The following is a 25,444-nucleotide window of genomic DNA, read 5'->3' on the forward strand; positions in this document are numbered from 1 at the left end:
ATGGTTATGCCAGGAGGGGGGGGACCTCTATAAACATTCTCAGGATGATTCTATGCAAGATGGTCCCATAAATTTCAAAGTGGAGTATGCGTGAATGAAACTAAAAAATATATATTGTTTTCGTTAGTAAACATAATTATAGCCTTAGGCCTAATATGTGACATTCAACCACAATAATGCTCGATAGAGATCATTTTTCAAATGAAATACAATTTCTAAACAATAAAAAAAAACAGTAGGCTTTGGCTGTATAGGCTTACAGTCTACTGGATCTCCCATAGCGCACATCAATCACCCTTCTCTCCCTCCCTTCTCTCCCGCCTCTTGGAGCTCCTGAAAGAGTGTGCAGTGTGTTGCTTTCAGCTTGTTTGAGACTGCTGTAACCTTCTACTCAGTGCTTCTACTACGGGCGCTTTCTGCTCAGAAGCCCCCGTTTTGTGAATGGGCTTCAGTCCGCTCTGACTTCAACCGTGCCCGGGTTGCGCAAGGAACGAATTCAGATATGCAAACAGGTAACTGCTTGGGAAAGAAGGGCCAAGAGAAAGCCAGGCTTGATATGTCGTCGCCATTTTGTTAGTTTTTTTATATCATTATGTATTTCTAAATCATTTAGGCTATTTTGTGAACATAAGTTTTTAGCTACTTTTAAAAATCATTTAGATGCACATTGAACTGTTGAGGTATTTGATTATTTCGGCCAACTGCACATACAGCTTCTGAATAGATTGTCTAATGAAAGTTGCCTTTGCTAAGGTATTGCTTGTGTATGTGCTCATCATTTATTACGAGTGAAGCTCGCAACGATGCAATCTAATAGAAAGCCTAGCTGTCAACAATGTTTTGGGACAGAATGACGCAGCCTCGCGGGGGCGTTCACCGTTCTCGAGCACAGTGAACGATCTGATCAGTCTGAAGGAAACAATGTAGCCCAACTTTCCATTTTCCTGGCTGGCTGAGAAACAGTTACAAAATAAACTAAACAAAACTGGCCCGCGAGTGATACCCAATCTCCCCCATTTTTATTACAAAATAAAACATAGGATTTTGTTTATGTAAAATACAAATAAAATCTAAAATGACAAGGAATTCAGCTGCACATTTGTTTAATTTAGGAAACATGTTCCCAAGTATACCACAAATTAAAAACGAGACGTATTTTGCATGTGATCATGTCTCAATGTAATCAAGGTATGAAATTATTGTTATTTTCAAAATACAATCTATTATTGGTATTAGTTGTGGTGAATTTGCAGCATTATTATAATTATGCCCCGGCCCATAACCATCGACTCCGCGGCTGAACCTAGTTGCCTTCGCCTGCAGTACTGTAAGTAGCTCTCCACCTAGCTGTCGAGACAAGTTACTACGGAGAATGCTGCTGTAGTGTCTTCAACCGAGCGCTATGAAAACCGCCGCGCAAATGTTGTTCTCTTCTGTATCCAGCCAGCCTATGCGTAGGGTTTCCTAGGAGTAGGCCCAGCGACTTTAGTTATGTAACCAAACCAATATCTAAATACAGCGCATGATTGTTGACGGTTGTCGAGAGGATAGGACAGTATCACCAATCTCTCTTATCTTGTCTAATGTAGGCTAAAAGCAGTTCTGGGACGCGCACGCTGGGTAAGTAGCACGAATCTGTCTAATTTTGTAACATATCAAACTATCATGTTATGTTAGTTAGTAAGTATATGCTAGCGTGCTGTATCACAGGTTTGCAACAATATGGCATCTATCATATAATTTATTATGGAGGTGTGGGACCAGGGTTGAATTTTCCCAGCACAGACTGTGATAATATTTATTAAGCCAATGTTGCTGACACGAGTATTAATATGGCAGACAGAGGACAGATGAGAGCGAGGAAAGGGGAATGGACTCATCACACAAAAAAATACTCTATCACCATAGAAAATTGTGATAACTGACAGACATGTAATAGTTTAATGGTTCATGCCGTTGTGCAATTATATGTTTTATTGGCAGATGTTCTATGAAATATGCTATATGAATGACAACAACAACAATAGCACGATTTGTCATGTCATCACCTCTACGTTATTGTTCCATGTGCACTGTGCGTAATGCCTACAAGCTACCATAGTTGGGTATCACGATGCATCGCCAATAAATATTGAAATTCGCAAAATAAACTAGTGCGTAATCTAATTGACATGACAGTGACACCGTGAACGCGGGTAGAGCACACACAGTGAATCCGGTACTGGACATCCCTCCGTTCTAGATCAGCCAGCCAGTGTAGCGACCAGGGTACACAATGTACGACCCACCGACCAAGAGCCTGATGCAGCCAGTAATAACCGTGAAGAGAAGGGCAGAGAGTGTGCGTGTGTCACAACATTAGCTCTCTGAGATACATTGGTAACGAACATGTTAAGACTCCTGGGGGGAACTGATAATCAATTATTGAGAATGTAATTGTATTGGATTCATCGTTTGTGTGTCTCCAAAAGGTTTGAACCAAGAGTTTGATATCAGACCATTTCTTACATGAATATATCACTTTTGATTTATCTTGCCTTCCAGGTCTCCTACTTGGTCATTTTGTAAATATATATATATTTTTTGTAACTACTACATGTTCCCATCTCATTGATATCAAATGATTAGAGATGCACAAATTGTTTTTGCACCCACCATGCATCATGTGTGTAATGGTCATGTGAGGTGAAATGTGCATATTTTGGGATGTGAACACTCTGTTTGTTTGTTTGACCTGATGAAGATCCGTTTCAGATGGAAACGTTGTCAATAAAGCTGTGAATTGGGAGCTTTAACAGTGTGAGGACCTTCTTGTTCTTTACTACTGTTCTTTATTAGCCCAGCACCTATGTTTTTAAGGATGTGTGTATGACCACAAACTTTTCTCTGTGTGTGTCTCATCAGCTTGTATGGAGTAGCGGTACCACTTAGTATCCTGCAATACTATCTCAACCGATCACTATCATGTATACTACATGACCAAAAGTATATGGAAACCTGCTCGTCGAATATCTCCTTCCAAAATCATAGGCATTAATATGGAGCTGGTCACCCCCTTCCCCCGCTGCTGCTATAACAGCCTTCTGGAAGGCTTTTCACTAGATCATCAAAAAGAAAGGAGGACCAAGGCACTCTTCATATAATTAATTAAAATGCCTTTATTCATGTTCAATAGAAACAAAGTTGTGTTTCGGCTGCATGGCGTTCATCAGGGAGTACAAAAAAAAGGAATACAATGTCCTCTTTTGAACAGCTTTTCCAATTAGCCCTAATTAGAAGAGGGAGTGGTTACACAATTGATTGGACACACCTAGTAAGCAATACTATACACGTTAAAAGGTGAAATACTGTAGCTATGTTATTATAAAAATACAGCTCCAAGCTAGAATTATCAGAACATTAAAAGGTAGTTCTAACCTTAAATATGACTGGGAGAAGTGTCAAGAATAAGAAAGCAATATATTCCATAGTCCACGAGAACACAGCAAAGCATGAACAACAACAGTCTAAACTAAATGTCCACGAGATGACAGCAAATGGACCCATCACGACTCCACAGGAAGGGTGAGAAATCCATATCTTCATTTAAACCAGAGTATTTAGTGGCCTGTAGTTAGTAAATCCAAAGACGTTCCCTTTGGTTGAACTGTTTTAGATGGTCCCCTTTTCTAAGAGGCCGGAATGTGATCAATACCCATAGCTTGTAGGGAGGCAGGGTTGCCATGGACTTGTAGTGCCTTGCCATGGGGTAGTCTTCATTACCTACCCGTATGGCGTACTTGTGTTCCGCTAAGCGGTCTTGAAGGCGTCTCTTTGTCCGTCCAATGTAGAACACCTTGCACTGTGGACATTCCAATCTATAGATGACATGAGTGGTTTTACAGTTAATGAAATGCTTGACGTAATATTTCATTTCGGAAGCTGTATCAACAGAATACTTCTTCTGTGCAACATTACTGCAATGGTTGCATTGGTTACATTTAAAGGAGCCCTTGGGTTTGTGGTCAAGCCAAGTTTTTTGAGAGTCACCCGGAAGATAACTGTGGACTAATGTGTCATTTAGGGTAGGACATCTCTTAAAGCTTATGACTGGTGGCTCAGGAAAGACTTGGCATAGTAGCATATAACTTTGGATGATTCCCCAATTATTTTTAATGATTCTTTTAATGTTCTCTGCTTCAGTGCTGTATTTTGTAACAGAATACACTCTCTCTGATGTATCACGAGGCTCTCCCCTTCGCAACAAGTTCTCTCTGTCAAGTAATCCAGCCCTTATACCTGCATCTTTTAGGACCTGAACGCTGTAGCCCCGATTCAAGAAGCGATTCTCCAATTCAGCAGATTTGACACTGTGGTCTGTTTCCTGATCGCAAATTCTGAGGACTCTTTGGAATTGGCCATATGGAATATTCTCTTTTATCCTTCTGGGGTGAAAGCTGTCTGCCCTCAGAATGGTATTCCCATCTGTAGGCTTCCTAAAGATTGATGTGTGCAAACAACCTTTGTCATTTTTACTAATGTCGAGGTCCAAAAGATGATTGTTATCCTTGCTGTACTCCATAGTTAGTTTGATGTTAGGGTTAATGCTGTTAAGGTATTGGTGGAAGGAAATAAGTTCATCTTCTGAGCCGGACCAAAATATGCAAACATCATCAATATAGCGTCCCCACCACATAATCCGGTCAAAGAAATGGTTATTAGAAGGATCCAAAATGAAGTAATTTACCCAAGTACAAACCAGCATAGGAAGGGCTAGATGTTGGAACATTGCTGCTGGGACTTGCTTCCATTCAGCCACAAGATCATTAATGAGGTCGAGAGAGGGAGACGGAGAGAGGGAGACGGAGAGAGGGAGACGGAGAGAGAGAGGGAGACAGAGACACAGAGAGAGGGAGACGGAGAGAGGGAGAGGGAGACGGAGAGAGGGAGACGGAGACACAGAGAGAGGGAGGCGGAGACACAGAGAGAGGGAGACGGAGACACAGAGAGAGGGAGACGGAGACACAGAGAGAGGGAGACTGAGACACAGAGAGAGGGAGACTGAGACACAGAGAGAGGGAGACGGAGACACAGAGAGAGGGAGACTGAGACACAGAGAGAGGGAGACTGAGACACAGAGAGAGGGAGACGGAGAGAGGGAGACACAGAGAGAGGGAGACGGAGACACAGAGAGAGGGAGACGGAGACACAGAGAGAGGGAGACGGAGACACAGAGAGAGGGAGACGGAGAGAGGGAGACGGAGAGAGGGAGACGGAGACACAGAGAGAGGGAGACTGAGACACAGAGAGAGGGAGACTGAGACACAGAGAGAGGGAGACTGAGACACAGAGAGAGGGAGACGGAGACACAGAGAGAGGGAGACGGAGACAGAGAGAGGGAGAGGAGACACAGAGAGGAGGGAGAGGGACACAGAGAGAGGGAGACGGAGACACAGAGAGAGGGAGACGGAGAGACAGAGAGAGGGAGAGACGGAGACACAGAGAGAGGGAGACGGAGAGGGAGAGAGGAGACGGAGACACTGAGAGAGAGGGAGACTGAGACAGAGAGAGAGGGAGGAGAGAGAGGAGACTGAGACAGAGAGAGGGAGACGAGAGAGAGACAGAGACAGAGAGAGGGAGACGGAGACACAGAGAGAGGGAGACGGAGAGAGGGAGACGGATAGACAGAGACAGAGAGAGGGAGACGGAGACACAGAGAGAGGGAGACGGAGAGAGGGCGACGGAGAGAGGGAGACGGAGAGAAGGAGACAACTAGACAGAGAGAGGGAGACAGAGAGAGGGAGACAGAGAGAGGGAGACTGAGAGAGGGAGACTGAGAGAGAGAGAGGGAGACTGAGAGAGAGAGAGGGAGACTGAGAGAGGGAGACTGAGAGAGAGAGAGGGAGACAGAGAGAGGGAGACAGAGAGAGGGAGACTGAGAGAGAGAGAGGGAGACAGAGAGAGGGAGACAGAGAGAGGGAGACTGAGAGAGAGAGAGGGAGACTGAGAGAGAGAGAGGGAGACTGAGAGAGGGAGAGGGAGACAGAGAGAGGGAGACTGAGAGAGGGAGACTGAGAGAGAGGAGACTGAGAGAGGGAGACGGAGACACAGAGAGAGGGAGACGGAGACAGAGAGGGAGGGAGACAGAGAGAGAGGGAGACAGAGAGAGAGGAGAGAGAGAGAAGGAGACAACTAGACAGAGACAGAGAGAGGGAGACAGAGAGAGGGAGACAGAGAGAGGGAGACAGAGAGAGGGAGACAGAGAGAGGAGACTGAGAGAGAGGGAGACAGAGAGAGGGAGACAGAGAGAGGGAGACAGAGAGAGGGAGACAGAGAGAGGGAGACTGAGAGAGGGAGACTGAGAGAGGGAGAATGAGCGAGGGAGACAGAGAGAGAGAGAGAGGGAGACGGAGACACAGAGAGAGGGAGACAGAGAGACAGAGAGAGGGAGACAGAGAGACAGAGAGAGGGAGACGGAGAGAAGGAGACAGAGAGACAGAGACAGAGAGAGGGAGACGGAGAGAAGGAGACAACGAGACAGAGACAGAGAGAGGGAGACAGAGAGAGGGAGACTGAGAGAGGGAGACTGAGAGAGGGAGACTGAGAGAGGGAGACAGAGAGAGGGAGACGGAGACGGAGACAAAGAGAGAGGGAGACGGTGACACAGAGAGAGGGAGATGGAGACACAGAGAGAGGGAGACGGAGACACAGAGAGAGGGAGACGGAGACACAGAGAGAGGAGACGGAGACACAGAGAGAGAGACGGAGACACAGAGAGAGGGAGCGGAGAAACAGAGAGAGGGAGACAGAGAGAGGAGAGGAGACACTGAGAGAGGGAGGAGAGGAGAGAGGGAGACACAGAGAGAGGGAGACGGAGACACAGAGAGAGGGAGACGGAGACACAGAGAGAGGGAGGACGGAGACACAGAGAGAGGGAGACGGAGACACAGAGAGAGGGAGACGGAGACACAGAGCGAGGGAGACTGAGACACAGAGAGAGGGAGACGGAGACACTGAGAGAGGGAGACGGAGACACAGAGAGAGGGAGACGGAGACACAGAGAGAGGGAGACGGAGACACAGAGAGAGGGAGACGGAGACACAGAGAGAGGGAGGCGGTGACACAGAGAGAGGGAGGCGGAGACACAGAGAGAGGGAGACGGAGACACAGAGAGAGGGAGACGGAGACACAGAGAGAGGGAGACTGAGACACAGAGAGAGGGAGACTGAGACACAGAGAGAGGGAGACTGAGACACAGAGAGAGGGAGACTGAGACACAGAGAGAGGGAGACGGAGAGAGGGCGACGGAGAGAGGGAGACGGAGAGAGGGAGACGGAGAGAAGAGACGGAGAGAAGGAGACAGATAGACAGAGAGAGGGCGACGGAGAGAGGGCGACGGAGAGAGGGAGACGGAGAGAAGGAGACAGATAGACAGAGAGAGGGAGACAGAGAGACAGAGAGAGGGAGCGAGAGGGAGACTGAGGGAGACGGAGAGAGGGCGACGGAGAGAGGGAGACGGAGAGAAGGAGACAGATAGACAGAGAGAGGGAGACAGAGAGACAGAGAGAGGGAGACGGAGAGAAGGAGACAGAGAGACAGAGAGAGGGAGACGGAGAGAAGGAGACAACTAGACAGAGACAGAGAGAGGGCGACGGAGAGAGGGAGACAGAGAGAGGGAGACAGAGAGAGGGAGACAGAGAGAGAGAGGGAGACAGAGAGAGAGAGGGAGACAGAGAGAGGGAGACTGAGAGAGAGAGACTGAGAGAGGGAGACTGAGAGAGGGCGACGGAGAGAGGGAGACGGAGAGAAGGAGACAGATAGAGAGAGGGAGACTGAGAGAGGGAGACTGAGAGAGGGAGACTGAGAGAGGGCGACTGAGAGAGGGCGACGGAGAGAGGGCGACGGAGACACACAGAGAGGGAGACGGAGAGAGGGAGAGGGAGACGGAGAGAGGGAGACGGAGACGCAGAGAGAGAGAGGGAGACGGAGACGCAGAGAGAGAGAGGGAGACGGAGACACAGAGAGAGGGAGACGGAGACACAGAGAGAGGGCAACAGAGAGAGGGCGACAGAGAGAGGGCGACAAAGAGAGGGAGAGAGGGAGACGGAGAGAGGGAGACGGAGAGAGGGAGACGGAGAGAGGGAGACGGAGACAGGGAGGCGGGGAGAGGGAGACGGGGAGAGGGAGACTGAGAGAGGGAGACGGAGAGAGGGCGACGGAGAGACAGAGAGAGGGCGACAGAGAGGCGGAGGGCGACAGAGAGAGGGCGACAGAGAGAGGGAGACAGAGAGAGAGAGACACAGAGACGGAGAGAGGGCGATAGAGAGAGGGCGACAGAGAGAGGGAGAGAGGGAGACTGAGAGAGGGCGACGGAGAGAGGGAGACAGAGACAGAGAGAGGGAGACACAGAGACAGAGAGAGGGAGACACAGAGACGGAGAGAGGGCGACAGAGAGAGGGAGACACAGAGAGGGAGACGGAGAGAGGGAGACGGAGAGGGAGAGAGGGCGACGGAGACAGAGAGAGGGAGACAGAGAGAGGGAGACAGAGAGACAGAGACAGAGAGAGGGAGACAGAGAGAGGGAGACTGAGAGAGGGCGACGGAGACAGAGAGAGGGAGACGGAGAGAGGGAGACGGAGAGATGGAGACAGAGAGATGGAGACAGAGAGATGGAGACGGAGAGAAGGAGACTGAGAGAGGGAGACTGAGAGAGGGAGACTGAGACAGAGAGAGGGAGACAGAGAGAGGGAGACAGAGGGACAGAGACAGGGAGACTGAGAGAGGGAGACGGAGAGAGGGAGACTGAGAGAGGGCGACGGAGACAGAGAGAGGGAGACAGAGAGAGGGAGACAGAGAGAGGGAGACGGAGAGAGGGAGACTGAGAGAGGGCGACGGAGACAGAGAGAGGGAGACAGAGAGACATAGACAGAGAGAGGGAGACAGAGAGAGGGAGACTGAGATATGGCGACGGAGACGGAGAGAGGGCGACGGAGGGAGGGCGACGGAGACGGAGAGAGGGCGACGGAGAGAGGGCGACAGAGAGAGGGCGACAGAGAGAGGGCGACAGAGAGAGGGAGACAGAGAGAGGGAGACAGAGAGAGGGAGACTGAGTTAGGGCGACGGAGAGAGGGCGACGGAGATAGAGAGAGGGAGACAGAGAGAGGGAGACAGAGAGACATAGACAGAGAGAGGGAGACTGAGAGAGGGAGACTGAGAGAGGGCGACGGAGAGAGGGCGACGGAGACGGAGAGAGGGAGACAGAGAGACGGGAGACGGAGAGAGGGAGACAGAGAGACGGGAGACAGAGAGAGGGAGACGGAGACACAGAGAGAGGGAGACGGAGAGAGGGAGACGGAGAGAGGGAGACGGAGAGAGGGAGAAGGAGAGAGGGAAACGGAGCGAGGGAGACAGAGAGAGGGAGACAGAGAGGGGGAGACAGAGAGAGGGAGACAGAGAGGGGGAGACAGAGAGGGGGAGACAGAGAGAGGGAGACAGAGAGGGGGAGACAGAGAGAGGGAGACAGAGAGGGGGAGACAGAGAGGGGGAGACAGAGAGAGGGAGACAGAGAGAGGGAGACAGAGAGGGGGAGACAGACAGAGAGACGGAGACAGAGAGAGGGAGACAGAGGGGGAGACAGAGAGGGGGAGACAGAGAGAGGGAGACAGAGAGGGGGAGACAGAGAGGGGGAGACAGAGAGAGGGAGACAGGGAGACAGAGAGGGGGAGACAGAGAGAGGGAGACAGAGAGAGGGAGACAGAGAGGGGGAGACAGAGAGGGGAGACAGAGAGGGGAGACAGAGAGAGGGAGACAGAGAGAGGGGGACACAGAGAGGGGGAGACAGAGAGAGGGAGACAGAGAGGGGGAGACAGACAGAGAGACGGAGACAGAGAGAGGGAGACAGAGAGAGGGGAGACAGAGAGGGGAGACAGAGAGAGGAGACAGAGACAGAGAGGGGGAGACAGAGAGGGGGAGACAGAGAGGGGGAGACAGAGAGGGGGAGACAGAGAGGGGGAGACAGACAGAGAGAGGGAGACGGAGACAGAGACGGAGACAGAGAGAGGGAGACAGAGAGGGGGAGACAGACAGAGAGAGGGAGACGGAGACAGAGACGGAGACAGAGAGAGGGAGACAGAGAGGGGGAGACAGACAGAGAGACGGAGACAGAGAGAGGGAGACAGAGAGGGGGAGACAGAGAGGGGGAGACAGAGAGAGGGAGACAGAGAGGGGGAGACAGACAGAGAGAGGGAGACGGAGACAGAGACGGAGACAGAGAGTAAACTATGGCTGTTCAGGGGAACGTTATTGTTGGGTGTGTTACTTTCCATAGCATTAAAAGTCCATTTACAATGGGGTCAATGAAAAACTTACTTGACTTAGAGGAAACGAGGGGAGGGGGAGGAATTTACACTCGTTTCCAAAAATAAGTTTTGCCCGTTCCTTCGAATTTGTGTTACACCACTACTGAGAGGGGAGGAGGAGAAAGTTCTGGAGGATGTGAATGGAAGGATTGAGGTTGAAGAGGAGAAAAAGACTGAAGAGAAGAGGGGGAGGAAATATGGTTTTCATTAACATGGATACGGTGCCTGGTGCTGGGTTGACCGTTTTACTGTGTGGTCTGTTCAGAAAGAGAGAGAGAGAGTTGCAAAGGGTTGCTGACAGACATGAAACAGAAGGTTGGAGAGAAAAGAGAGAAGTACAGTAGAGGGGAGGGAGGGAGGGAGAGAGAGGGGGAGAGAGGGAGGGAGGGAGGGGGGGGGGGAGAGAGGGAGGGAGGGGGGAGAGGGAGGGAGGGAGGGAGGGAGGGGGAGGGGGAGGGAGGGAGGGGGAGGGAGGGAGGGGGGAGAGGGAGGGAGGGAGGGAGAGGGAGGGGGGAGAGAGGGAGGGGGTGAGAGGGAGGGAGGGAGGGAGAGAGGGAGGGAAAGGTAGCAGGATTGTAGTGTGGAGGGAAGTAGAAGTTGGTATCGAGCATGAGCCCTTAGATCTGTGATCCCTTCACGAACGAAAGAAAGAAAGAAAGAAAGAGGAAGGAATGAAGGAATGATACCTTTTTAAAGGATTTCAAAAGAGTTTTCCAGTAAGTGCAGGCATTCTTGGAAAGGGCTGCTCTGCTGAGTATGATTGGTCTCCTGGGGTTCCATTCAGTGAGGTCATCAGTGAGGTCATCATCTGAATCATCTCCTGAGTGACTTTACTGCCATCTGCTTCATACGACCACACACACACACACACACGTACACCACACACACACACACACACACGTACACCACACACACACACACCATACACACGCGGCTAGGGAAATTGTGTTGCAGCATTTTCTTCCGGACTTTGGACGGAGAGAGCGGAGGAAAGAGAGGGAGCTGACTCCAGTTGTAGGGTTTAGTATAGTGTCGGGTTGCCAGGCTGGGTGATGCTGTGGTTAGCTGCAGTGGAGAACAGGACATTTAGCTGGTGTCTTTTGTCGTCTGTTATAAGCATTATAGTAAGTGCCATAGAGGCAGTATAGTTTCTGTGTTTTCACGTTCTTGTAAAGTACTTTACATTTGGACTGTCATTCGGTTGTTTTTCAGTAAAGCTGACAGACTCCTGTTGTTGTTGTATTGCTGCTACTAATGTCTGATGTCAGTGAAATAACCTCTTTCTCTGTCTGTTTCTCTCTTTCACTCCATCCTTCTCAGTTCAAGTCTGACTGACTGACAGACAGAGAGGGACAAAGCGCTGGACAGTTGGGTCAAGAAAGCCTTTTGTTATTTAATCTCTGTTCCCTTCCACCCTGGGTGCTGCCCCCCCCCCCACCCGTCCCCCCTCACATCTCTGATGGACCAGAGAGCGAAGGGGGGCGCATCTCGACCTCCACCATCCTCATCGCCTCTCCTCCCCACAGCCCCACCACAGCAGTACCCAGAGAAAGAGGTAGGCGGTGGGACCAGGAAGAGGATAGAGAAGGAAGGAGGTGGTGCAGTACTGGAGGTGCTCATTGAGGGGTGCTGTGGTGCTGCAGGGCAGAGACAGCTCCCATTCCCAGGCAGAGAGAGGAGCTGCACTGAGGGCAATGTGAGGCTGAGGATCGGAGTCCAAACGGCCAAACGCACCAAGAAACCCCCCAGGACCCTGGAGGGCTACGAGTGTAAACCCACCATCAGGACGTACCAGAGGCCTGGGAGGGGGAGTCAGGAGGGAGGGGGGAGTGGGCAGGGGAACCGTCCTCAGGAGGAGGGGGACGGAGAGCAGAACCAGGGGTCTGACCCCAGCACCACCCAGACCAGGAAAGTACACTCCTCCCTGCCTCCGTCTTCATCATCATCATCATCATCAGCCCCTACAACCACCCCTCCCAGCCCAGCCAACCCTCAGACTGCGCCAGCCAAACAGGTAGGAAGAGAACCACCTCCACCTCACGGAATACCTGACTTTTTAACCACTTACTACTCATTTATTACATTGACTAGTACTTCAGTTCTGCTTTATATACCGGGTCCCCTACAAATCTCTCCGGTGGGAAGAACTATTCCCATTTGACACAATTCTATATTATTACACATTTCTGTAGGCTTGTGCATGATATGCATTAGTGTTCAGTATGTGTGTTTCCTATTCATCCAGGCGTGTTATCCGGTCCAGAACACTCAGCGGTTCCTAATGGTTTCTAATAATAATAAGGTCAAGTGAGTGATTGTCTGGATAGAGGAACTTAAACAGCAGCAGCAGTGGTGCATTAGAATATAGAGAACAGGACTATTAATAGTCACACAGCACAGCAACTATTAGCAGCTGATCCAGACATTGGTCCATCAGCTCTTATGACAATCACCCACCCCAGAGAGTAGATTATTGCTTTAGCTGCAAACACCAGTCAGGCTGCAATAACGCAGCTCCCAAATTACAGGACAAGCATGAAATCTCAAGCCTCCTCATCTCTATTCGTGGCCATTTATAGCTACCAATAGCACAGCTGCCTTTCTCTCTAGTTCTCTCTCTACCCTGTCTCTTTCTCTCTGTCTATTTTTACCTCCCCTCTTTACTCTACCTGCTCTCATTTCTCTTTCTCTCCACCTCTCTCTCTCTTTCTCGATCGCTCAATTTCTCCTCTTGCCGGGTCAACCTCATTTCAGTCTCCATCACCTCAGCTTCTCTCCTCCCATGTGTCCTAATTTCTCTCTTTCTCTCGCTCTCTCCTCTTCTATCTCGCTCTCTCTTTTCCTCTCTCTTCCTCTCTTTCTGTCTCTTTCTGTTTCTCTCTCTCTGTCATTGTGTCCTTTAGCTGTCTTCCAACAGGCTTGCACCAGCACCCCACCCTTACTGTTTCTCTCTCTCTCTGTCATTGTGTCCTTTAGCTGTCTTCCAACAGGCTTGCACCAGCACCCCACCCTTACTGTTTCTCTCTCTCTCTGTCATTGTGTCCTTTAGCTGTCTTCCAACAGGCTTGCACCAGCACCCCACCCTTACTGTTTCTCTCTCTCTCTGTCATTGTGTCCTTTAGCTGTCTTCCAACAGGCTTGCACCAGCACCCCACCCTTACTGTTTCTCTCTCTCTGTCATTGTGTCCTTTAGCTGTCTTCCAACAGGCTTGCACCAGCACCCCACCCTTACTGTTTTCTCTCTCTCTGTCATTGTGTCCTTTAGCTGTCTTCCAACAGGCTTGCACCAGCACCCCACCCTTACTGTTTCTCTCTCTCTCTGTCATTGTGTCCTTTAGCTGTCTTCCAACAGGCTTGCACCAGCACCCCACCCTTACTGTTTCTCTCTCTCTGTCATTGTGTCCTTTAGCTGTCTTCCAACAGGCTTTCACCAGCACCCCACCCTTACTGTTTCTCTCTCTCTCTGTCATTGTGTCCTTTAGCTGTCTTCCAACAGGCTTGCACCAGCACCCCACCCTTACTGTTTCTCTCTCTCTGTCATTGTGTCCTTTAGCTGTCTTCCAACAGGCTTGCACCAGCACCCCACCCTGACTGTTTCTCTCTCTCTGTCATTGTGTCCTTTAGCTGTCTTCCAACAGGCTTGCACCAGCACCCCACCCTTACTGTTTCTCTCTCTCTGTCATTGTGTCCTTTAGCTGTCTTCCAGCAGGCTTGCACCAGCACCCCACCCTTACTGTTTTCTCTCTCTCTGTCATTGTGTCCTTTAGCTGTCTTCCAACAGGCTTGCACCAGCACCCCACCCTTACTGTTTCTCTCTCTCTCTGTCATTGTGTCCTTTAGCTGTCTTCCAACAGGCTTGCACCAGCACCCCACCCTTACTGTTTCTCTCTCTCTGTCATTGTGTCCTTTAGCTGTCTTCCAACAGGCTTGCACCAGCACCCCACCCTTACTGTTTCTCTCTCTCTGTCATTGTGTCCTTTAGCTGTCTTCCAACAGGCTTGCACCAGCACCCCACCCTGACTGTTTCTCTCTCTCTGTCATTGTGTCCTTTAGCTGTCTTCCAACAGGCTTGCACCAGCACCCCACCCTTACTGTTTCTCTCTCTCTCTGTCATTGTGTCCTTTAGCTGTCTTCCAGCAGGCTTGCACCAGCACCCCACCCTTACTGTTTCTCTCTCTCTGTCATTGTGTCCTTTAGCTGTCTTCCAACAGGCTTGCACCAGCACCCCACCCTTACTGTTTCTCTCTCTCTGTCATTGTGTCCTTTAGCTGTCTTCCAACAGGCTTGCACCAGCACCCCACCCTTACTGTTTCTCTCTCTCTGTCATTGTGTCCTTTAGCTGTCTTCCAACAGGCTTGCACCAGCACCCCACCCTTACTGTTTCTCTCTCTCTGTCATTGTGTCCTTTAGCTGTCTTCCAACAGGCTTGCACCAGCACCCCACCCTTACTGTTTCTCTCTCTCTGTCATTGTGTCCTTTAGCTGTCTTCCAACAGGCTTGCACCAGCACCCCACCCTTACTGTTTCTCTCTCTCTGTCATTGTGTCCTTTAGCTGTCTTCCAACAGGCTTGCACCAGCACCCAACCCTTACTGTTTCTCTCTCTCTGTCATTGTGTCCTTTAGCTGTCTTCCAGCAGGCTTGCACCAGCACCCCACCCTTACCGTTTCTCTCTCTCTCTGTCATTGTGTCCTTTAGCTGTCTTCCAACAGGCTTGCACCAGCACCCCACCCTTACTGTTTCTCTCTCTCTGTCATTGTGTCCTTTAGCTGTCTTCCAACAGGCTTGCACCAGCACCCCACCCTTACTGTTTCTCTCTCTCTGTCATTGTGTCCTTTAGCTGTCTTCCAACAGGCTTGCACCAGCACCCAACCCTTACTGTTTCTCTCTCTCTGTCATTGTGTCCTTTAGCTGTCTTCCAACAGGCTTGCACCAGCACCCCATTGTGTCCCTTACTGTTTCACTGTTTCTCTCTCTCTGTCATTGTGTCCTTTAGCTGTCTTCCAGCAGGCTTTGCACCCCACCCAGTTTCACTCTCCTCTGTCATTGTGTCCTTTAGCTGTCTCCCAACACTGCACCAGCACCCCACCCTTACTGTTTCTCTCTCTCTGTCATTGTGTCCTTTAGCTGTCTTCCAACAGGCTTGCACCAGCACCCCACCCTTACTGTTTCTCTCTCTCTCTCTGTCATTGTGTCCTTTAGCTGTCTTCCAACAGGCTTGCACCAGCACCCCACCCTTACTGTTTCTCTCTCTCTCTGTCATTGTGTCCTTTAGCTGTCTTCCAACAGGCTTGCACCAGCACCCCACCCTTACTGTTTCTCTCTCTCTCTGTCATTGTGTCCTTTAGCTGTCTTCCAGCAGGCTTGCACCAGCACCCCACCCTTACTGTTTCTCTCTCTCTCTCTCATTGTGTCCTTTAGCTGTCTTCCAACAGGCTTGCACCAGCACCCCACCCTTACTGTTTCTCTCTCTCTCTGTCATTGTGTCCTTTAGCTGTCTTCCAACAGGCTTGCACCAGCACCCCACCCTTACTGTTTCTCTCTCTCTCTGGCATTGTGTCCTTTAGCTGTCTTCCAACAGGCTTGCACCAGCACCCCACCCTTACTGTTTCTCTCTCTCTCTGTCATTGTGTCCTTTAGCTGTCTTCCAACAGGCTTGCACCAGCACCCCACCCTTACTGTTTCTCTCTCTGTCATTGTGTCATTGTGTCCTTTAGCTGTCTTCCAACAGGCTTTCACCAGCACCCCACCCTTACTGTTTCTCTCTCTCTGTCATTGTGTCCTTTAGCTGTCTTCCAACAGGCTTGCACCAGCACCCCACCCTTACTGTTTCTCTCTCTCTGTCATTGTGTCCTTTAGCTGTCTTCCAACAGGCTTGCACCAGCACCCCACCCTTACTGTTTTTCTCTCTCTGTCATTGTGTCCTTTAGCTGTCTTCCAACAGGCTTGCACCAGCACCCCACCCTTACTGTTTCTCTCTCTCTGTCATTGTGTCCTTTAGCTGTCTTCCAACAGGCTTGCACCAGCACCCCCCCACCCTTACTGTTTCTCTCTCTCTGTCATTGTGTCCTTTAGCTGTCTTCCAACAGGCTTGCACCAGCACCCAACCCTTACTGTTTCTCTCTCTCTGTCATTGTGTCCTTTAGCTGTCTTCCAACAGGCTTGCACCAGCACCCAACCCTTACTGTTTCTCTCTCTCTGTCATTGTGTCCTCTGTCATTGTGTCCTTTAGCTGTCTTCCAGCAGGCTTGCACCAGCACCCCACCCTTACTGTTTCACTCTCTCTCTGTCATTGTGTCCTTTAGCTGTCTCCCAGCAGGCTTGCACCAGCACCCCACCCTTACTGTTTTCTCTCTCTGTCATTGTGTCCTTTAGCTGTCTTCCAACAGGCTTGCACCAGCACCCCACCCTTACTGTTCTCTCTCTCTCTGTCATTGTGTCCTTTAGCTGTCTTCCAACAGGCTTGCACCAGCACCCCACCCTTACTGTTTCTCTCTCTCTGTCATTGTGTCCTTTAGCTGTCTTCCAACAGGCTTGCACCAGCACCCCACCCTTACTGTTTCTCTCTCTCCGTCATTGTGTCCTTTAGCTGTCTTCCAGCAGGCTTGCACCAGCACCCCACCCTTACTGTTTCTCTCTCTCTCTCATTGTGTCCTTTAGCTGTCTTCCAACAGGCTCTGCATTGTGTCCAGCACCCCAGGCTTGCACCAGCACCCCACCCTTACTGTTTCTCTCTCTCTCTGTCATTGTGTCCTTTAGCTGTCTTCCAACAGGCTTGCACCAGCACCCCACCCTTACTGTTTCTCTCTCTCTCTGGCATTGTGTCCTTTAGCTGTCTTCCAACAGGCTTGCACCAGCACCCCACCCTTACTGTTTCTCTCTCTCTGTCATTGTGTCCTTTAGCTGTCTTCCAACAGGCTTGCACCAGCACCCCACCCTTACTGTTTCTCTCTCTCTCTGTCATTGTGTCCTTTAGCTGTCTTCCAACAGGCTTGCACCAGCACCCCACCCTTACTGTTTCTCTCTCTTGTTTGCTCTCCTTTTCCCTCCCTCTTTCTCTTTCCTCTCCCTGTCCTCTCTCTGACCCACTAATGCTAATGAACTATGCAGCTCTGAAACCCATCACATTTACATACCTCTACTTCCTTGTTAGCAAGGGCACAATGCTGTAAATTATTAGAAAATATAAATGTTGTAATACATTAACAGAAATCTATCATAGGTCTAACCGGGATTCTTTTGAAGAAATATTTATTTAAAATATGTTGGATTATATTAAAATCCTTACCTGTAAATTACCTAGATCTTTTCTGATAGATGACATAATAAATTACCAATCTGATCTGATAACAATGTGTTTATAACCATGTTTTCATCCCAGCAGGTCCCTGTGAACCTGGGCTATAAGAAGTCAGACACCCTAACGGAGAAACCAAGGCACCCTGACCCACCTGATGCCCACAGCAAACTACCCTCACCTGCCCAAATGGACCAGGCAATCGCCTCTGACCCCACAGCTTCATCCCCCCATTCCCCTTTGGTAAAGGACCCTAGCGGTGAGGCAGGTGTTAAGGGTGATGGAGGTATGCTGAATGGGGGAGTACCTACAGTCACCTGCCATCCTACCAGACTCACAAAGGTCAAAGGTCGCAAACAGAACTGTTCTTGCTCAGCCGCCCGCACTAACGTGAACTCAACAACAAGACCTCCAGCCTCCAGCCCCCATCAGGCTAACCTTGCAGCCCAGGACAGGACTACAGGCTTCAGCTGCCCTCCTACACCACCCCCATCCACACCCCTACTTCTAGACCAGAGAGGAGCCCCAGTGGCTGATGGGAGACTGAGTCCTGCTGCCTCCCTCACCAGCCTGAGCAGGGGACCATTACTACCGTCCTCTGTGGGAAATGAGAGAGGGAAGGAGGAGAAAGCCAAGAAGAAGAAAGAGAAAGATGACAAAGCGAGGGGTGAGAAAGGGAAGGGTAAGAGAGGGGAGAAGGGGAAAGGGAAGGAGGACAGAGGGAGGAATGAGAGTGCAAAGATGGACAGAAATGAGAGAGGGAAGGAGGGAACTGGGATGGATGAGAGCAGGAGGGATATGATGGGGAAGGAGGAGAGAAATGGGGACGAGGACAAGGAAAGAGAGAAGCCCAGAGACTTGAGGATTAATAAATCGCCCTCTTCTACAAAGTGTCAGATGTCTGAGGTTCAGAGCAGGAAGACAAGTACACCCAGCCCAGACCTGACCAGCAGAACATGGGAATCAGATGATACTGGTGCTCCCTCAAGACCCACTGTCTCTCCCTCCAACCCATCCACTGCCTCCTCTTCCCTCACTTCCCTCCCTCCTCCCTCTCTCTCTCTCCACTCTTCCTCTCCTCCTACCTCCCCGAGAGCAGGACAGCCGTCCGCTGAAGAAGCGTAAAACCCGACGGCCAAGCTGGACCAGGCTGGTGAACCGGGCACAGAGACTGGCAGAGAACCCAGATGGCCGCCAAGATGCCCCCTTAGTTGTCCCACAGACCCCCACTACCCCTCAGACATCCCCCACTACCCCCCAGACACCCGCAACTACCAACTCACCCAACCTTCGGTCTGCTGAGTCATGCCTAGCCCCCTCCGTTCCCCCACCCTCCAGTCCGTCCTCCCTCTCCCCTTCTACCTCCACCCCTGTGAGACCCAGACCAGCAGGGCGACCCCCATCCCCCACACAGTCTCACCTGTTGACCTCTGACCCTAGCCCTTTACCTGGATCTGACCGTCCCTTCAATCAGGCCAGAAAAAGGGGTCGCCCCAAATCCCAAACCTGGAGCTTGGACGAACCCCAACCCAGACACTCCCCTAAACCTACCCAAGCTGAGATGCTCCCTCATGGGCATGATGAGACTCCGGACCCCCATGTGCTCAACCCAGTGCTGGATCACAGTCCCACCCTCACCAATCCCTCTAGCCCCAACCCCACGCCCAAGAAACGAGGTCGCCCCAAACGGCTGCCCCCCTCCCCCCTCCTCCCCAAACAGACTCTCCAGGACCAGAACAGGGGTACACTGACCCCCTCTGGAGGTGAGGAGGGGGGTAAAGACTTCCCCTCTGAAAAGGGGAACAGGAAGCTGAGGATGAGGAGCATCATAGGAGAGATGAAGAGGAGGAAGAAGAGGAGGCTACTCAGGGAAATGCTTTCTGGGTGTGGAGGGGGAAAGGAGGGGAGAGGAAGAGAGGGAGGTAGAGAGAACTCTCGTGGGTGTGCAGGAGGGGTGTGTGGGTCGGCCACAGCACCCTCCCTGTCCTCCTCCTTTGGGGGTAAACTAGGTCCCCAGATCAACGTGAGTAAGAGGGGGACCATCTACATGGGGAAGAGGAGAGGACGCAAACCCAAAGCTCCAGCTAACTCTAACCCTGCCTCTCAGTCCACACTGTTCACCAGTCTCTCTAGTTCCTCTCTCTTCTCCTGTCCCCAGCCCCATCCTCCCCTCTCTCACCCATTCCCCTCCCCATCTCTCACCCACTCCAGTGGAGCCCAGAGCCCTTACAGTGATGGAGGCTGCACAGAACCTGCTCCGTCCCTCTTCCTCCCCCACACCTTCTCCCTCCCCTCACCCTCCTCCTCCTGCGCATCGCCACGTCCTCTCTCCTCCTCCTTCTCCTCCTGCTCATCCCTCTCTCCCTCCCTAAAGAGGAGTTCTCCAGGTCAGGGACGACATCCCCTCTTCCACCATCACTCCAGCAGACTCTCTTCTCCTCCTCTTCCTCACCCTCTTTACCCCCATCTGCCTGTCTTCCCCACACACCTGAAAGAGGCCACAGCCTCACCTATCAGTAAATCACACAGCAAGGAGATGTTGCCTAGTGATAGTGTGATTGGAATGGACCACAACACTATCTCAGAGAGGGGGGAGAGGAGGGGCCGAGGAGAGGGGGTGTAACCATGGGAATGACCTCAGATGTCACCCGGTCAGTGTTCCGGACAGGTTTAGGGGTCAACCTGAAGGGTCAGAGACAACCCTCACCCTCCATGTTACTAGAACACCCCCCCCCTGTACCCTCACCTATCAAAGTGTCAGCCTCACCCCCCTCTCCCCCCTCTGCCTCCCCCAGACACACGGCTCCTTCTGACTTAGTGGAACCCAGAGACAGACACAGGCACAGGCGGAGGGGGTACGAATGTCCCTATACCTGCCCCCCCTGCCCCTGCCTAGGGCACAACCAGCGCTCCCACCTGGACCTCTGCCCCTGCCTAGGGCACAACACACACAAGAGACAGAAACACAAACACAAGAGGAAGTACCAGCACCTGCTCATGCACGCGCACGACCCAGACTTCCTCTCTGAACTAGACGATCTCATTGGGCAGTTCAGCGAGGTCCGCATCGGTCGCCACCGTGATTGGGCCAGAGCTGGATTGGGGCAGGATCTCGATGAGAGTGGGGAGAAAAGACGCCACTCTTCATTATTGTCATCGCAAAATTTCCGCTCAAACGTTTACAGAATCGACTTGAGTGGATACTACTCGCCTCACCCCCTGTCTCACCCCCCTCACCCCTCCTTCTCCCCGCTCCACCCCCACCCCCCCCACGGCCTGCCTTATGGCAGCAGAAAGCCAGAGCTGAGGTTGAGGTGTGGCTGTCCCACCAAGCCCTGTGAGTCCTTAGACCAGAGTGACTGTGGCCAGGGGCGGAGGTGTGCCTTACAGGGTATCACAGGGCACCTCCACCCCTCCTCTCTCAGTACCCCCCTGGCCTCCTCCACCACCTCTTCCATCACCCCCATGCCTCTGGGTTTTGGCTACTACAGAGGCTATCCTCTGACCATGGCCCATTACCAAAATCTCCACCCCTCCTTTCCCCTGCCTCCCCCTCACCCCTACGCCCCCCACCTCCACCCCCCTCACCTCCTCCTCAACCCAGCCAGGTTCCACAGGAGGAGGAGCAGGCAGCTGAGGGAGGCTGGGTTGGGTGGAGGTGGAGGTGAGGACGTGGGGGTTATGGGTGAGGGAAAGAGGGCCGGGGTCCGATCCTGTCCATCAGGGTCCATCCCTGGTCAGTCCTGTGTCTGTGGGGGGAGTGAACACAAGCTCAGACACAAACATCGTCACAGACAGCGTGATCGTGATGGAAAGGAAGAAGAGGATGAGAGAGTTGCCGGGTCACAGCTAAGGTCAGAGTTCACCACAGGATCAGGAGGAAGTAGAAAGACTGGAGGACAAGGGAGTGCTGGGTTGATGGAGTCTCCACGGCAACATAGGCACGGCAAATACCCCTATTCTTTCTTCTCTGCTTCTGCTAAACCAGCCTCTTCATCATCATCATCATCAGAGAGGCTCAAGCACACACCCCTCACCTGTCTAGGCTCCTCTCACCTGTCCTCTTTCGGGGAGGGCTGGGGGGTTCGGCAGAACCCCTGGCTGAGGAGAGGGGGGCTGGGGGCAGGATTCAGACCCCTCGATCCCACCTGGGGCACTCTGACAGAAGGGCAGAGGTCAGCCGCTGTGGGGGGGTCAGAGAGAGAGGTGGGGGAGAGACACACACCCTGTCACAGCACCTTCACCCCCCCAGCACACACCAACCTCTTCACCTCCTCTGCCACCAGTGGGAGGGACATGAGGAGCGGAAGAGACAATTTGAGACCAGGGAATCAAGATGGGTCACTGAGGAGTGAGGAGCCATCACAGACAGAGAGGAGAGGCACAGGTGAGACAGTGAGTGAGTGAGTGAGTGAGTGAGTGAGTGAGTGAGTGAGTGAGTGAGTGAGTGAGTGAGTGAGTGAGTGAGTGAGTGAGTGAGAATATTATTGAAGCCAGGCACCCAGGCTAGACATACTACAGTGACAGCAGGTTTTCACATAGCAGAGACCGTAGTAAGGTTGGTAGACTGTCCTTCTCTCAGGTGTATGTAATCAGTACATCAGACATGATATTGGGGAGGAAATTAGTCTCTGTTCTTTTTATTACCACAGCAAGTTACAGTCTTGAACAGAGAACCTGCATGACACATGAACTGTCACATATACACGCACGCGTACACTCACACACGCAAGCAGGAGAGGGGGCTGGGGGCAGTACACTCACACACGCACGCAGGAGAGGGAGGCTGGGGGCAGTACACTCACACACGCACGCAGGAGAGGAAGGCTGGGGGCAGTACACTCACACACGCAAGCAGGAGAGGGAGGCTGGGGGCAGTACACTCACACACGCACGCAGGAGAGGGAGGCTGGGGGCAGTACACTCACACACGCACGCAGGAGAGGGAGGCTGGGGGCAGTACACTCACACACGCACGCAGGAGAGGGAGGCTGGGGGCAGTACACTCACACACGCACGCAGGAGAGGGGGCTGGGGGCAGTACACTCACACACGCACGCAGGAGAGGGGGCTGGGGGCAGTACACTCACACACGCACGCAGGAGAGGGAGGCTGGGGGCAGTACACTCACACACGCACGCAGGAGAGGGGGGCTGGGGGCAGTACACTCACACACGCACGCAGGAGAGGGAGGCTGGGGGCAGTACACTCACACACGCACGCAGGAGAGGGAGGCTGGGGGCAGTACACTCACACACGCACACAGGAGAGGGAGGCTGGGGGCAGTACACTCACACACACGCACGCAGGAGAGGGGGCTGGGGGCAGTACACTCACACACGCACACAGGAGAGGGAGGCTGGGGGCAGTACACTCACACACGCACGCAGGAGAGGGGGGCTGGGGGCAGTACACTCACACACGCACACAGGAGAGGAAGGCTGGGGGCAGTACACTCACACACGCACACAGGAGAGGGAGGCTGGGGGCAGTACACTCACACACACATTATTTCCCCCTCATTTATTGGTTCATTCTCACAGTCTGTTAATAACCCTTCCAGTCCGATCTGCCAGAGATCTTAGAAATGTCTCTGGTTGTGAAGTTGGCTGCCTGCTGTGCTGTTTGAGCCCTGGGCTATGAAGCTATGAGCAGAACACAGTCATTAGTTAACCACCAGTCTCTATGTATAGTCCTGTTCATGTGTCACTGTCTCAGCTGCTGCTTGTCTGCCTGCCTGCATGGCCAACATACTGTACACTGTCTGTCTGGCTGGCTGGCCAACATACTGTACACTGTCAGGCTGGCTGCCTGCATGGCCAACATACTGTACACTGTCTGTCTGGCTGGCTGGCCAACATACTGTACACTGTCTGGCTGGCTGCCTGCATGGCCAACATACTGTACACTGTCTGGCTGGCTGCCTGCATGGCCAACATACTGTACACTGTCTGTCTGGCTGCCTGCATGGCCAACATACTGTACACTGTCTGGCTGGCTGCCTGCATGGCCAACATACTGTACACTGTCTGGCTGGCTGCCTGCATGGCCAACATACTGTACACTGTCTGGCTGGCTGCCTGCATGGCCAACATACTGTACACTGTCTGGCTGGCTGCCTGCATGGCCAACATACTGTACACTGTCTGTCTGGCTGCCTGCATGGCCAACATACTGTACACTGTCTGGCTGGCTGCCTGCATGGCCAACATACTGTACACTGTCTGGCTGGCTGCCTGCATGGCCAACATACTGTACACTGTCTGTCTGGCTGCCTGCATGGCCAACATACTGTGCACTGTCTGTCTGGCTGGCTGGCCAACATACTGTACACTGTCTGGCTGGCTGTCTGGCTGGCCGCCTGCATGGCCAATGTACTGTACACTGTCTGGCTGACTGCGTGGCCAATGTACTGTACACTGTCTGTCTGGCTGCCTGCATGGCCAATGTACTGTACACTGTCTGGCTGGCTGCCTGCATGGCCAATGTACTGTACACTGTCTGTCTGGCTGCCTGCATGGCCAATGTACTGTACACTGTCTGGCTGGCTGACTGCATGGCCAATGTAGTGTACACTGTCTGGCTGGCTGGCTGCCTGCATGGCCAATGTACTGTACACTGTCTGGCTGGCTGCCTGCATGGCCAATGTACTGTACACTATCTGTCTGGCTGCCTGCATGGCCAATGTAGTGTACACTGTCTGTCTGCCTGCATGGCCAATGTAGTGTACACTGTCTGCCTGGCTGGCCAACATACTGTACACTGTCTGCCTGGCTGCCTGCATGGCCAATGTAGTGTACACTGTCTGCCTGGCTGGCTGGCCAACATACTGTACACTGCCTGGCTGGCTGGTCAACATACTGTACTTTACACTGCCTGCCTGGCTGGTCAACATACTATACTGTACACTGCCTGGCTGGCTGGTCAACATACTGTACTGTACACTGCCTGGCTGGCCAACATACTATACTGTACACTGCCTAGCTGGCCAACATACTGTACTGTACACTGCCTGGCTGGCTGGCTGGTCAACATACTGTACTGTACACTGCCTGGCTGGTCAACATACTGTACTGTACACCGCCTGGCTGGCTGGTCAACATACTGTACTGTACACTGCCTGGCTGGCTGGTCAACATACTATACTGTACACTGCCTGGCTGGCTGGTCAACATATGGTACTGTACACTGCCTGGCTGGCTGGTCAACATACTGTACTGTACACTGCCTGGCTGGTCAACATACTGTACTGTACACTGCCTGGCTGGCTGGTCAACATACTGTACTGTACACTGCCTGGCTGGTCAACATACTGTACTGTACACTGCCCGGCTGGCTGGTCAACATACTGTACTGTATACTGCCTGGCTGGCTGGTCAACATACTATACTGTACACTGCCTGCCTGGCTGGTAAACATACTATACTGTACACTGCCTGCCTGGCTGGTCAACATACGGTACTGTACACTGCCTGGCTGCCTGGCTGGCTGGCCAACATACTGTACTGTACACTGCCTGGCTGGCTGGCTGGCTGGTCAACATACTGTACTGTACACTGCCTGGCTGGCCAACATACTGTACTGTACATTGCCTGGCTGGCTGGCTGGTCAACATACTGTACTGTACACTGCCTGGCTGGCTGGCTGGTCAACATACTATACTTTACACTGCCTGGCTGGTCAACATACTGTTCTGTACACTGCCTGGCTGGCTGGCTGGCCAACATACTATACTGTACACTGCCTGGCTGGCTGGCTGGTCAACATGCTGTACTGTACACTGCCTGGCTGGCTGGCCAACATACTGTACTG

The 25,444-nt window shown here is 52.2% G+C and overlaps 1 protein-coding gene across 1 annotated transcript in view; it reads left to right on the forward strand.

The window, feature by feature from the left end:
- The first annotated feature begins 27 nt into the window (after positions 1-27).
- The window catches only part of LOC118379684 (histone-lysine N-methyltransferase ASH1L-like), a 43,617-nt gene continuing 18,200 nt past the window's right edge, over positions 28-25,444 (forward strand). Inside the window, 5 exon segments of the mRNA XM_052495202.1 lie at positions 28-512; positions 1,590-1,620; positions 11,658-12,351; positions 17,717-20,244; positions 20,247-22,019. Coding sequence (XP_052351162.1) covers positions 18,600-20,244; positions 20,247-22,019 — 3,418 coding nt within the window. The 5' untranslated portion in view covers positions 28-512; positions 1,590-1,620; positions 11,658-12,351; positions 17,717-18,599.

The sequence above is a fragment of the Oncorhynchus keta genome, chromosome 34 (assembly GCF_023373465.1).
Source record: "Oncorhynchus keta strain PuntledgeMale-10-30-2019 chromosome 34, Oket_V2, whole genome shotgun sequence".
Taxonomy (NCBI): domain Eukaryota; kingdom Metazoa; phylum Chordata; class Actinopteri; order Salmoniformes; family Salmonidae; genus Oncorhynchus; species Oncorhynchus keta.